At 37.5% G+C, this 15,253-nt stretch overlaps 1 protein-coding gene across 1 annotated transcript; it reads left to right on the top strand.

Moving 5' to 3' along the window:
- Positions 1–6,236: 6,236 nt before the first annotated feature.
- rtet (major facilitator superfamily domain-containing protein rtet) lies at positions 6,237–14,951 on the top strand. Its single transcript, XM_076183606.1, has 3 exons — positions 6,237–6,402; positions 9,438–9,593; positions 9,815–14,951. The coding sequence occupies exon 3, from the start codon at positions 9,922–9,924 to the stop codon at positions 11,359–11,361; it is 1,440 nt and encodes a 479-aa protein (XP_076039721.1). The 5' UTR covers positions 6,237–6,402; positions 9,438–9,593; positions 9,815–9,921; the 3' UTR covers positions 11,362–14,951.
- Positions 14,952–15,253: the final 302 nt, after the last annotated feature.

Here is a 15,253-nt window from a genome sequence, read left to right as displayed (position 1 = left end):
TTCTTTAATCTGATTAAGTAACAACAAGGATAAAACGAAAATAATTGGCACCCGCTACGATAGGAGATGTTAAAAATTACCTCGAGGGTTTTAAACAGTCTAAAATCGACCCTTAAAGCCCTACAAATTAAACGCATGTCATTCGAGGAGAGAATGAAGCAGGAAAAGATACCCAAGCCGCCATCGGACTCTTGGAGTCGTGACCGAACTGGACAAGCTACCTACAACCTAGCTCTAGTTTACTGATTCAACATCCTCTACCTCTCGATAAAAGATTGACCACAAAAAGACAAGCTACAACTATAAAAGAAGTACTGTAAGTCAGGCAGTGTTGTGAATGATGAATATAAACTGTAAAATAAGTTAAGATATGTGCCTAGTGATTAGTCTTCCCTTGTCTCAAAAATATGTACTGTACTCGTATATATAAAGAACACTTTCTCCACAGAATTGCGTATTCTTTCGATTTTTGAAATCACGGATTAAACAATTATTCCGTAAAATATATTCCTGATCTATTATCGAATACAGAAAAAAACATGGAATGTGACCCCCACCCCTACCCCTACCGCTATGCCATTATCTCGAAGGAGCGGGGTGAGAGGAAGTGCTCAAGGGAGAGGTTGCTTTCCCACCTACTGGAAAATTTGCCACCCGTACTTCCATATCTATAAAAAAGAAAATAAAAAAAATAGTTTTGCAGTGGTTGTGTGATTTTACAGTAAAAGGCAGTGTGAATAAGATTCTACTTCTAGAAAGTGTTTTCTGTGAGAGAGATGGAACTTTCCCAAAGCCTCAGCCCGCATCATCTTGATCGCGAAGTGTCGACTTATGTTGCATTGTTGCAGATCGTTTTTTGATGTTGGTGAGTCAGTTGAGCATCTGGAGTTCTTGAATACACACAAGACTTAAACGAATTCATTTAATTGTCCACCGGACATCAAAAGCGAAGACCTTGATAGGTTAAGAATGGATAAAACTTCGATACACCACATAAATCTTCTCCATGGAGATGAGTGTGAGGTATATGTTTTTTAGAAGTGACTTCTTAATTAAATCGAGGGTATTGTAGTTGTGTACAAGTATCAAAAGCTGCCCAAACAATTAATTGTGCAATTCGCGTTTTTTTATGCAAGATATTATTTGTAAACGTGTGTATTTTTCTAATTTCATCAAATTAACCCGAGGAAGACTGAAAATGCAATAGGTGACAGTAGAAAGATAAATAATTTAGATTTGTCGTTTCGACCCCAACCCCTCCACCCTGCGAAAACAAAAAACCCAGCGGATACTCATGCGGGCAGCAGGACTGTAGGAGAGAAGGAAGAAATATAGACAGAAAAAAAAAATAGTTTTCGGAATAATCACAGTAAATACCAAAGTAACCACTGGGACGTATTTTTTTTTAAATAATAGTAAATAAAAAATGAAATAAAAAACGAGACAACAATATAATTGTGGGAAGGTTTCAAGCCAACAAAGCCTATCACCAACTTTACCAATCGCGGTCGAACTGGTCCACACTCGTTTATGAAGTTATCTACTTCAGTTTTGCCATACAGGTAAGATTACTTAACATGGCTCACAAGTTATTCCTCACTGACCGGTATGAAATTTTAATAAGTTTCTGAAAATAACGAAAGTTTAATTCAATCCACGCATAAAGACCAATTTTTTAATCACGGTAATTGGCCGAGGCTTAGCGACAGGCCGAGTTGGCCTTACATCGGTACTAAGTAGTAATGGTAAATGACGCAGACTCCCACGCTACGGTACCGTAATGGCGCCCCACTAACGGCATATATAGCTTCCATTTATACTGCAAAGCCGTTACTGTCTTCCTTAAGTAAAGGGATAGTGTATGTGGTATATATAAAGCTACAGTATTGTCTATATTTGATATGAATGGCTGTGTGAACTCAGAAGCATAATTCGGATGGGTGATAATTTTCGATAACAAGTCAAACGCATGACCCAAGACAATGGTGAATATTATCACCATGATGGCCTTAGTCCCCCAGACTTAGAAGGGGCTCTAGACTTTAAAGCTTATTAATATTTGGGGCTATGTGTATCATTAGATGGTCAGAAAGCCATAAAGTGCATTTAAGTTACTAATGTTTTTTCAAACATTTAATCTATTTTACATTATATGTATATATATTTATATATATATATATATATATATATATATATATATATATATATATATATATATATATATATATACATACATATACCAAAGGCTTTTTCCCCCTTACACGGGGGGTAGCCAAAAAGAAAAAGGCATAGAAACCACTCCCACCCATTCCATCCCCTACATATTCCACTCCCCTCCACCCTCCTCCCTCTCTCTCATCTTGGCACCTCCTGGATGACGGGTCATCCCTGCATCTTGTCCACTGCCCTGGGTCAGAAGCAGTGTCGCAAGACACAGCACATCCACAGCAAGGCCGCTTCATTAATTCGGCGACCCCCCTCTCCGTCCCCTCATGCAGAAAATGAAAAGACGGGGAGAAATCCCTTCTTGCTGCGTCAAATTATTTCTCATACACACTTCCTCACCTCCCATCCCCCACCCACTCCCCCTAATGCATCACAGTACCATCCATACACAACCCTTCTCCATTCATCCCTATCCTCTGCCCTCTCCCGTCCTTCCTCAACAGACATTCCTCTCTTTTGTAATGTCCCTTTTGCCCCATCCATCCATCTCATCCTAGGACGCTCCCTCATATTCACTCCTTCCACCTCTGCCTTCCACACCTCTTTTACTTATCTTTCTTCACTCTTTCTTTCCATGTGTCCAAACTATCCTAATACTCTTTCACCAACCCTATCTCCCAACTCCCTTTCCACCCCTGTTCTCCTCCTCACCTCATTTCTCACTCTATCTAACCTAGTAACCCCTATCATACTTTTCAGACATTTCATCTCAAACACATTCACACTCCTTCTCTCTTCCTCTCTTATGGCCCATGTTTCTGCCCCATACATTGCTGTTGGCACAATCACTCCTTCATATAACCTCCTCTTATCATCCATTCCCAGATGTCTACTTCTTATTACACTTTTTAATCCACCAAGGCATTTACTCGTTTCTCTCAATCCACATTCTACCTCCACCTCCACTCCACCCTTTCCTGCCACATTTGCACCCAAGTATCTAAAACTATCCACTTCCTCCAGTCTCTCACCCTTAATGCTCAATTCCAGCCTGCTGTCACTCTCTCCCCTTGAGCATCTCATTACCTTACTTTTACCCACATTTATCTTCAGCTTCCTTCTTTCACACACCTTCTCAAACTCTGTCACTAACTTCCTCAGACCCTCCTCTGATCCTGCTACAAGCGCAGTGTCGTCAACAAACAACAACTGGCTTATTTCCCACTTTTCTCCATTTTCTTTAACCATCTCTAACCCCTGACCCACCACCCTTACATTCACCTCTCGCACCACCCCATCCATATATAGATTGAACAGCCAGGGTGACATAACACATCCCTGGCGAAGTCCCACCTTTACCTCAGATCATTCACTCCCTCCATTTCTAATCCTAACACAAGCTCTACTACTCTCATAAAAACTCTTGACTGCTCTTAACAGCTTTCCTTCTATCCCATATATCTGCAGTACCTCCCACAGTGGCTTCCTGTCCACCCTGTCGTAAGCCTTTTCCAAATCCATAAAAAAAAAACATCCTTACCTTTTCCTATAGCTTTCTCACATATCTGTCTTACCACAAAAATCTGATCTACACAACCCCTACCTGTCCTAAAACCACACTGTTCCTCACCAATTACTCACTGTTCCTCTCCTAATCCTCTCAATAAAGACCCTCCCATAAGCCCTTCCAACTACACTCAACAAGCTAATTCCTCTGAAACTACTACACTCACACTTTTCCCCATTTCCATTGTTAAAGCGGAATGATACAGGCACTCTTCCAGTCCTCTGGCACTCTACCCTCTCTTAAACAAACATTAGATAACCACACCAGCCAGTCCACCATAACTGTACCTCCTTTCCTCAGACATTCTGCATGGCATCCATCCAGACCAGGTGCCTTACCTGGTCTCATCATCTGAACAGCTGGTTTCACTTCATCTTTCCCTATTTCTCATCCATTTTCCTCACTCACAACTCATTTTCTTAGCGTTTCCCACTGCAACTACCTTTCCCTCCCTATCCTCCTTCACATTTAGCAACTCCCTAAAATACTCTGCCCACCCTCCTCTCACTGCCTTCTCTTCCATTATCATCCCTCCATCTGCACCTTTTACCTTTTCTTCTCTACTTGATTCGCCTCCTCTTCCTCTTTTGATTTCTTTCCAAAACATCTTTTTATTACTCTCAAAAATTTCTGTCATACTCTTACCCCATTTCACATCTGCTCTCCTCTTTGCTTCCTTTATCTTATGCTTAACTTCCCTTCCCTTTACTTTGTACCTCTCATACGATTCCCTCGTCCTAATTTGTAACCAATCTATGAAAGCCTGTTTCTTCTCTTCTACACCCTTCTTTGCTTCCTCATCCCACCACTCACTAACCTTCCTTCTATTTCCTCCCGCTCTCCTTGTTCCACACACCATTTTTGCACACCTTATGACTCCCCCTTGAACCATCCCCATTCCTCCTCCACTCCTAGTTCTACTCTATCCTTCACTCCCTCCCACTCCTCTCTCAGCTTCTTATACTCCTTCTCCTTTTCATTCTCATTTAAGCAGTTCACTCTAAGTACCTCCCTACCTTCTACCCTTTTCCTCTTTCTCCACCTATTCCCCACTCTCAATTTACCTTCCACCAGAAAATGATATGATATTCCCCCACTCTCTCCCCTTAGAACATGTACATCCTTAACTCTTCCTACCATACTCCTAGTCACCACTATATAGTCCATTAACGCTCTATCTGTCACCGTTCCATCCACCACCCTCTCTCATGTATACTTATGCTTGACTTTCTTCCTAAACACTGTATTTGCTATCATCAACTCTCAAGACACGTCTCCACCATCAACTCTCCTCTACGATTTTTACCTGGAACTCCATACTTCCCAATCACTCCGTCTATTGGTTCGTTTCCTACCCCAGCATTAAGGTCTCCCAATACAACTGCATTGATACTAATTTCTCCTTAATCCATATATATATATATATATATATATATATATATATATATATATATATATATATATATATATATATATATATATATATATAATACCCTACATTTACTCGTTTTTACGTCACGAGTCATAATATCTCTTCTTGGGTGAATTGTGGACAAAAGCATGCAAATAATTAAGTAAATAGATAAATTAATGAATTACCTAATAAATAGATAAATAGAAAAGTAATTAAATAGATAAATAGAAAAGTAATTAAATAGATAAATACAATAAAACACATAAAACTGACGAGCGGAAACGGTGAACGTGCTCTTAGGGATTTTGATATCTTTTGCGTCATCTATGACGCACTGATCTTGGGAAATTAAACAGCACATGCTCATGTGATTCACCACTGCCTTGGATAACGTGTTGGGATGGTGAATGACAGCTATAACCAGCAACAGCAACAAGAAAGTAATTTTTTTCGGAAAATTGTACACATTTGAAATATATAAACCCAAAAGTAAAACCGAGTGAAAAACTGAGAGAATTTTGTGTTTAATTATATCAATACTGAAACAAAATAAGATCAGCATGAATAAAGTAATCGTGTCATACGTGCTAAGTCTAAGGCCCATATAATGTGCGCCACTACCATAGCTGGTCATTCCTTCATCAATTCACTCTTATTTTTTACACCATTTCCCTGCTCGGCAAACATTCCACATGAACTCAAAGTTCCGTTAACCCATTCATTCATCTCATTCTCGGTCTTCTCAATCTTACTTCACCCACGTTCAGTATGTATAAGTTGCATACAAAAGAATAATCACAGTGCACTTTTAAAATGATAAGAGATAGAATATTTGAAGAGAAACAATAAATACTCCCCACTGAATTAAAAAGATGCTTCAGATACTGAACAAAGAAAATAACAAAGAAAAATCACTTGGAAGGACATAATCCGTGAAATAAGACTATGAATAATGTCGAGACATTAGACTAAATGAACTAAGTCCACTTATGAAGGATACTAATATCGTTGAAAAAAGGCGGAGCAAAACTTCTAGAAGAAGTAAGTTTTTTCAATGTGGAAAATACTCTACATTCTCAAGTATCTTCTCGGTGCTGGCTCGCTTGTTTATATGACGACACTTTCTACCTTGCATTCGTGCATTCACTGTCGTTCGTCGGTAATGGTGGAGCAGCAATCAACCATATTTCAATTTAATTCATTGTTTCAAGATTGTTTGCCGAGTATGATTTAATTTGTGAATAACAAGATTAAGGTGAGTGACAATAGATGATTAACAAATTAGTTGTCTTTAATTTTGGGTTGAATCGTATTAGTAACCGTGGGTTATAATCGGTAAGTCTTAATTTTACAAGTTATTGCAGAATGTATTTCTAAATACGTGCAGTGGTGCAATCACCATAAATATTAGCAAAACTGTGGAGAAGGAACCATGTCAGAAGTTGGAAAGTGAAATTGAAATACATAGGAAATGTGGGTCATGATTCAGATGACAGGAAAGTGATAAGAGAGTAGTGAAATCAAATTTGAGTGGGGTTCCCCAGGGGTGAAAACGAAGCCATAAGTTTTAGTAATATGGATGGGTGATACCATTGAAGAAATATAGAACGAAATATAATCATTCAGTACCTTGTATGAGAAGAATAAGAGTACATCTGTACTAAATAAGGCAATATACCTAAATTTAGAGTGTCAAGAGTTTCTTAGGTTAATACTTAATAACTGATAGCAGAGCTCACTTATCAGAAATGTATGGTTTAGTCTGTAATAATAGAAATATAATTTTGAAACGAATGGTAGCTGGGTAGATTTTTTTTAATTAGAAGTAAATAATTTGAATGGGTTCTTAACATGTTCCAACAATATTGTGCAATATTACAATTCTTTGTCAAATTCCTAGGCATAATTCATGTATGACATTTGAACAATGCTATTTTCACTGCACTGTGGTTTTAGGTGGGTCCATTATTTACACCATATGATAGTTATAACCTGTGAGACCAGCTTAGGTAGTGTCTTCCAGCTATAATGTGACAAAAGCATGCGTAGTTCTCTCAAACTGTCAAGCTGTATTAGAATAAAGTTTGAATTGTTTATTTTAGCCACAAATAAAAGAGTATATAGCAACATTACTATGACATTTGTTCAGCTGAAGTTCTGCCAGAAATCAATTTTATTTTCTGACAACACTATGATCTACAAATGTCATTGGTAAAGAATGAATTTTTTTGAAGTCCTAGCCAGTATTTGGGAATGTCAATTCTAACCTAACAAAGACACCCTAATAACAATTTACTTACATACTGGTAGACCCTTTTCTATGTGAATTAGAGGGGAGTAGTTTTGCAAAATTCATTTCCATTGTTACATTTGTAGGGAAATTGTTATTGGAAACTGCACACTTAATGTGGCAGGCATTAGGATCATGAGAGCATGAACTCTGTACTTAGACCCCAAGCCATAGTGATTGGCTTGTGAAACCTATTGACCTAGCCAATGAGACATACTCAGATACTGTTAGGTCATTGAGGTAGAGTTTAAGGTCTATGAAAGATGAAAAAGAATGGTCAAGTTTTAGAAGTGCACACCCATGTGATATAGCATTAGAATATTAAATTTGTAAATTGTATTGCATCAATGTAATATATGTTTTTCTTTGCAGAAGTCAATAACATAAAAAGTTGCTAAAAGCGATACACTAATGAAAGGAGCTGCGGCAACTGCTTGAGATGCCGTCCTTGTTTTGATAGATGTGGAGGTTAAAGAAATTTAGATATAATAAATTCGTCTCTTCTAACCTAACCTACCTAACCTATCCTGCATTTAGTAATGCAATACCTTTAATTCTAGTGGCCATCAGGGTTGTTGTCATTGTATGCACTTTTTTGACCTCTGCATCTATTAAAACAATGATGACAGCTCAAGCAGTCGGCATGGCTCTGCTTGTTAGTGTATCACTTTTAACAACTATTTCTGTTATTGATTTCTGCCAAGAAAAATACATTATATTGATGTATTATAATTTACAAAATTATTTTTAATTTTATATATCGCATAGGTGTGCACTTAAAAAAATTACCAAAAGAATAAGTAAGGACACAATATATAAAAGCAGTTGCAGTTACTTTTTGTGTGTTTAGACAGCTAATTCAGACATAGTGACAAACCTGTGAGACACTTGTTACGAGTGTTTCCAGAATATTTAGAATTGTAGCAGTTTCTATTAACTGCATATCATTTGTTCAAAAGAAATACCAAAGCAATAGCTCATCCATGTTTATTGTTACACAATAGTGTGAGGTAGTAATAAATTTTCTTGTATATTAAAGAAAGAAAAAAAGTATATCCTTCATTGGAAAAGTCTGTATACCAAAAATTTTCCCCCCATATAAGGGAGGTAACTAAGTCAAAGACACATACCTACTCCCACCCATTCCACTCCCCTCCACCACCCTTTCCCCCCTCTCATCTTAGCTCTTTGGAAATAGGTAAAGACTGATAAATTGAGTAAATGTTTTGTACAACATATGTAATATAAATTAGTATATATCAAATTCATAAGTCTGTAGTCTCTACATTCTTCTGCATTGCCATAGGGCTAAAGCAGCCCCTACTAGTACTGGGACATGGACTTTAATATGGTTCAACAGTTACCTGTACATCTGAACAATCCTTTTGAGAATCCACCCTGCTCTTGTTTACATTACCCACCAATGAATGCTTAGTAGGGAATTAATAAGTCCATCTCCTATTGTGCCCCCACATTTAGAATCACTCGTATTGTAGTTAACATTTGGATATCCTTAAAAGATAGAGCCAGAAGTGCAGAGGGACCCATAGAGAAATTAAGGTTGTAGGGGAGGGAAGGATAGAGTAAAATGGGGGATATTTATAAGATTGTTGGTATCATTTGTATTTATTGAATTGTATCAAATTTATCTAATTGGAAAGGAGCAATGCTCATTGGGTCTTGTCTCCTACTCTCAAATCCATGTATAGTTCCAACTTCTTCTATATACATGATTTCGAATTGTCATCTATAGATTTAAATTCATGTATTGTTCCAGTATGGGCTATATCTCTCTCTAAGCCATTCCATTTTTGTATATTTTATTGATTTATTAATTTATTTTATTATATTTTTTGTGTTGATTCATTGTGAAAGACTATTTTCAGATGTCTGCAGAATGACATATTGTGGCAAAAGATATGAAGACAGAGATTGCCTTTAATGATATATATACTACACAGTTCATTGATTAAACTGTATTTTTCAAATGATGTCCGCAGAGTGAAATTTGATATCGATATCTTGGAATGAGGTAACCCAGATGGCTTGGGTACTACATCGTCACCAAAGAGTATCAAGGCTTTTTAGTGCTGTATCAAAAAGTGTGACGTGTCACCCCACCTTACTGAAGCTATCCACACCGAATTTCACCCTTTGTAAGTTGCCTAGAAAAGTCTTAACTTTTTTATTGTAATGTTCGAAACCTGTCATGGAATTTTTAAAAACTTTGATGAAGGGTGCACCATGTCTGTTTGTACATCTTATTAAGTCATTGATGTAGTTGTAAGTTTTTTACTCTCCCATTTACATGACTTTTTGTATGAGACTATTCTTTATCACAAAAAATGCATAAAACATTGCCATGGTCTTTTGCCAGCCTCAGGAACCACTTACAGTACACTGTAAACAGTAAACGAGTAAGGAGTGACAACACCTGGATGTGAGGAACATTTGACAGGTGGGAAAGGTCTTTTATCAGCAGTGATGACTTCAAGAGCAGGGATAAAGCCAGAAGGTGAAACAAAGAATCTCCTTCAATCTCAAGAAATGGCAAAGGATGGAAAACCAAAACCTCATGTGAATGGGGAAAATAACATAGATAGTAGTGACACTAAGGTGTCAAAATCAGATGAGAGAAAGACTCATCCAATGCAGATTGTGACATTTCTGAGTTTACTCTTAGACCTGCTTGGCTTTACGGTTATTTTGCCACTGTTTCCCGCTTTACTTGACTACTATGCTCAGCATGATACAAGTGGCCTTTACAGCTTCTTGCTAGGTGGCATAGCTGCCTTCCAAGACTATCTTAAGGTTCCTTTTAGATTTAATTCTGTTCTCTTTGGTGGGCTCCTGGGATCCTTGTTTTCATTCTTGCAATTCCTCTCCTCACCTGTGACGGGAGCTCTGTCTGACGTTTATGGACGCAAGCCGGTCTTGTGTTGTACACTGGTTGGTATTGCAGTGTCGTATGGTACGTGGGCTTTTGCTAGCAACTTTGCAATCTTTGTCTTAGCACGCATTCTGGGTGGGGTTAGTAAAGGCAATGTCTCTCTTGCATATTCCATTATGGCAGATGTTTCTCATGCCAGCAATCGAGCTAAAGGAATGGCTTTGGTTGGTATCGCCTTTAGCATAGGGTTCATCATAGGTCCGGCAGTAGGTGCATTGTTTTCCAAATGGGGCAGTAGTGGCTGGTTTCAGGTGTCAGCCCTTTATGCATTTACCCTTGCTGTCCTTAACATAATTTACTTTAGTATCTTCTTCAAGGAAACGTTGCCGAAAGAACAAAGAAGGCCATCAATAGGATCGGGGCTGAACAAGGCGTGGACTTTTATCAGCCCACGTGCCTTGTTTTCTTTTTCTGCCGTCCAAGGGTTGGAAAAAAAGGAACAGTTGAAGCTGATTCATCTGGGTGGTGTTTATTTCGCATACATACTTCTGTACTCAGGTCTCGAGTTCACCTTAACCTTTGTAACACATCTCCATCACGACTTCAATTCCCTTGCACAAGGTCGCATGTTTGCCTATTTAGGCATTGTGATGGCAACTGTTCAGGGTGGTTATGTCCGCAAGATCAAAGCTGGTGGGGAAAAGGATATGGCTTGCAAGGGGCTCATCTTGATGATTCCGTCTTTTTTTATCGTTGGGGTGAGCTCAACTGTCCTTGGCCTGTATTTTGGTCTGACACTTTATGCCATTGGGTCTGCAATCATGGTTCCTTGCCTAACAGCCTTGGCCGCCTCCTATGGCCCTAAGGACCAGAAGGGGACTATAATGGGCATCTTTAGATCTTTGGGTGCACTTGCAAGAGCCATTGGACCAATCTTTGCTTCCATTGCTTTCTGGTGTATTGGAGCCTCTTGGTGCTATTGCATCGGAGGTGCTCTTTTAATCCTCCCCTTCTGTGCACTTTTGACCTTTTGAAGATAGCAACTGGATGAAAGTGACTGTCAACTAAAATTCATCATGAAAGCACCCTAAAAACATTCCCTTCCCAAGGTCACACATTCCCACCAAAAGATATATATATTTATATATTTACATATAGGGAAATTTTAAACTTAAGGTGATTAGAATTGTAGTGTGAAGGTGCAACAAATATATCAAGGTGGGTCCTTTGGACTCGTGCCAACCCAGAAATCATCATAAGATTCTCATACTATGTGTATAAAATGTACAGTAGGTTCTTGTTTTTACACAAAGGATGTGTTGTAATTATTTAGGCATAATTTAAAAAATTGTAACCCCACATGGGAGTACAAACTCCAGCTAGATGCACTCAATTTAATGAATTTGGTAGCACCTTCGCAGACCAGAGCCATGCAATATTCTTTTATTTTTCCAGACAAATCTCAATTTATAGAGGAATGTTAAGCCATATAATTTCTATTATCCTTTGTTTCTGTTGTCCTCAAACTGCCTCTTTTACCATGCCAAGGAGATATCTCCTCATGTGGGGGTAAGAATGTTGCCACAATGTTCACAAAAGCCTACTAAATGTAGGAAGTGAAGGAACTAGAGATCTCTTTTGCTGTATTTTTCCCTCTTGAATAATCAAGGCATTTTCTGACTTGATTGCCTTCCCTGACAAGGGGATGAGGCTGTTGGTACTTACATGATATTTTCAAGTTGTTTATTCCCAATTCTGGAATTTTTGTTACATGGGTTAGTGTTCAAGGCAAAGTGATTGAGCCAAATATGATGTACTTTCTGTTATTTCTCAATATTATATACATGCAGTACATTTACTTAGTTGTAGTATTATACACAGCTTTGCTTGTGGGGCCCAGTCTTTTGTGTTCCTATTTGTCAAATCTGACTGAAGTCTTCCATGCTATTTGACTATATCAGAATTCCAGGAATCAATATTTCTATACAGAGAATGGTACGTCTTTGTATCTTTCATCAAACATCTAGTCTTTAATTTCGTCCCATGGCCACAAGTTTCTGATCTCTATATATATATATATATATATATATATATATATATATATATATATATATATATATATATATATATATATATATATATATATATATATATATATATATATATATATATATATATATATTTTTTTTTTTATCCTCCTTAGCATTGGCAGTTCCAGTATATTTATTGTGTATATGTATGTTTGTGTTACAACTGACACACCCATCTAAGAGTGGGGAAGAACCAATATGGGGTCCATGGGTGGATAGGTACAGTATATTATTAATGTGTTGAGGTTAGTGATGAGATATACACAGATGTGGCTTATAGTTTTCTTAACACTGCATATACATCAGATTTCACTCCTTTTCTCATAATGATATGGCTTGTACAATTGAATAACAATTTCTATACCATTCCCAGTTTCTGTGATGAGTGTATACTTTGAATAAGAGTAAGTTACCCCTAATTTGACTGCTCCATTTTGCACATGCTCCACTCACTATTTAGAAATTTTCTTGTCTATGTTTTGTGTTTTCCAAACACTTGGGCAGATGCCTGACTGTTTATGCAGAGGAGGTTTGTAGGATATAAGGGGTTCCTCCAAGTAGATTTCAGTGTCAAAATTTGATAGGTAATATAGTAGAAACTTGGCCCCATGGCCCAGGTACTCCTGCTGTGTAGTATTTTGGTTCCTGCCCTTAGAAAGGATAATGGAAAATTTAGATGCACACAATCAATCTAGTGAACAGGAAAGAAAGGGTAAAAGTTAGGAGTTAATTTGAAGGAAATGGTGAATAGGTGAAGGGATGATAGGGCCTGAGGGAATGTTCTTATCTGTTTTATAAATACTCAAGTTGTCAGGTAGGGTAGAACAGGGGATGCTGAGGTGGTTTGGGAATATGGAACAAGGTTGAGAAGAAAACAGAGAATTAGGTGGATAGATGGGATGAAGGGGGCTTCGGTTGCATATTGCAAGTCAGTGTAGCAGGAAAGAAAAGGAGTGTGTAGAGAGAGGTTGTGAATGGCCTGAAAAGATGTTCTTGTTGAATCATAAACACCTCATAAGAACTGTACTTTACTTGAATCCACACCATAGTATCAAACAATAAAGAAAAAAGACAACATACAAACAGTGCAAAATAAAGCCTTAAGAATGGCAATTAGCTGCACTACAGTAACATCATTATATGTACTGAGGACCCAAAATCCTTACCATAGAATACTACATAAAAATAATAGGCACATAACTGTGCATGAGCCCCAAAACCCACCCACTCGCATCACAAACACAACATAAAAACAAATCCAGCTGCATTTTAATCAAGCAACAACAGTAACCTATCCTGGGTATCCACAATACTTCGATACAAGAACATAAATACTTGGATCATAAAATGCTTGTTTATACACCACCAAAACTTGTGCTTTACCAAACTTCCACTGAAATCAACACCACAGAGAAATCACTCCCAAGATAAAGAAGAATTGCTATAGGTTACCTACATTCAGGTCAACAATATTTATGATAGTGACCTGCACTCACTCTCAAAACAGCAATGCAAAATCTCTTCACAGAGGGATTTACAAGCTGTATTGGTGGCCATGGCCCAGATTCCAGGGAGCCACAGGCTTCTTGAGTCAGAGAAACATGGTGACTGATGGATGGATTGATAGGTCCCAGAATACACCATTTCCATAACTAAAAGAGTTTCCCCAAAACAAGTTATTTCCACCAAGTCATCATGATAGGTAATTAAATGCAACTTAGTTATGTCATAAATTGTACACAAGTTGCTCACCCTCCCATTTTAATTGTTTTATATGTTAGAGGTTTACATTTTGCTCATGTTTTCAACATGTCTTCCACCTTGAATCTTAGACAGATGCTTGCTTGCTATGTTCACCACAATACAGCTACCATAGTACTATATGTTGGGAATACAGTAGTAGTAAGTGTAGTAATAGGGATACGGGTGTAGAACCAACATTAAGCATTCAAAACATAAGCTATCTAGTGACAATCATCAAAACATAAAGTGCTTCCAGTTGCATCTGCCACATAATATTGAATAACATTGCAAAAATTAAAAGACTGGTAGCAGTACATAAGTTATTTTGAATTTAGCCACTTTTGACCATGATCTAAATTATATTCCAACCATTCATAAAATGCAAGCCTACTGTACATTTACATGATAATGTAAAGTTTATTGATAACTTTTTTATGAATATTAGAATCTCGACAGAACACAGATACATATGACTGAAAATTGTCATAATATGTAAGTTTTATACAGATTTACTTGTGGTACTTATTGAAAGATGGTAATTTATGGAATGATTGTGAGAGTTAAACTCAGACATACTGTTAAAGATGTACTCATAAGTGTTTAAATTATGTCTGTTATCAGAAGTTTTGTTATTAAATTTTATATGCAATGAAATTTTTTACACTTCCCTCATCTGACCTTGTTGCAAATGGATTGCACAAGGGAATCATGCAATGTAAATTAGTGATTTTGTGATACAAGCATCCAAGCACTTGTGTGCATGTTTACATTGTTAATACAAAGTCACAAAACCAGTGTGTTTTATATCCCATATCAACTTTAGTACCAGAAATCTAAATGTATCATAATTGTTCATAGTGTAAGAAAGTTTGTTCTCAAAAAGGGTAATACAATACATGTCTAGATAGTGGTGGTAAGTAAAAAGATTTAGAACATAATGAAGGAGACTGCAAGAGACCATGAGGCCTACACTAGGCAGTTCCAGGTCTATTACACGTCATCCCCATCCATAAAGTTCTGTTTCTTAAAACTACTGAGAGTTTCAGTGCTTACTACATGGTTACTAAGTCTGTTCCATTTGTTGACCATTCTA

Source organism: Oratosquilla oratoria, chromosome 4 (genome assembly GCF_046742065.1).
Source record: "Oratosquilla oratoria isolate Oo_2021 chromosome 4, ASM4674206v1, whole genome shotgun sequence".
Lineage (NCBI taxonomy): Eukaryota > Metazoa > Arthropoda > Malacostraca > Stomatopoda > Squillidae > Oratosquilla > Oratosquilla oratoria.
This window is presented reverse-complemented; position numbering and strand designations above follow the sequence as displayed.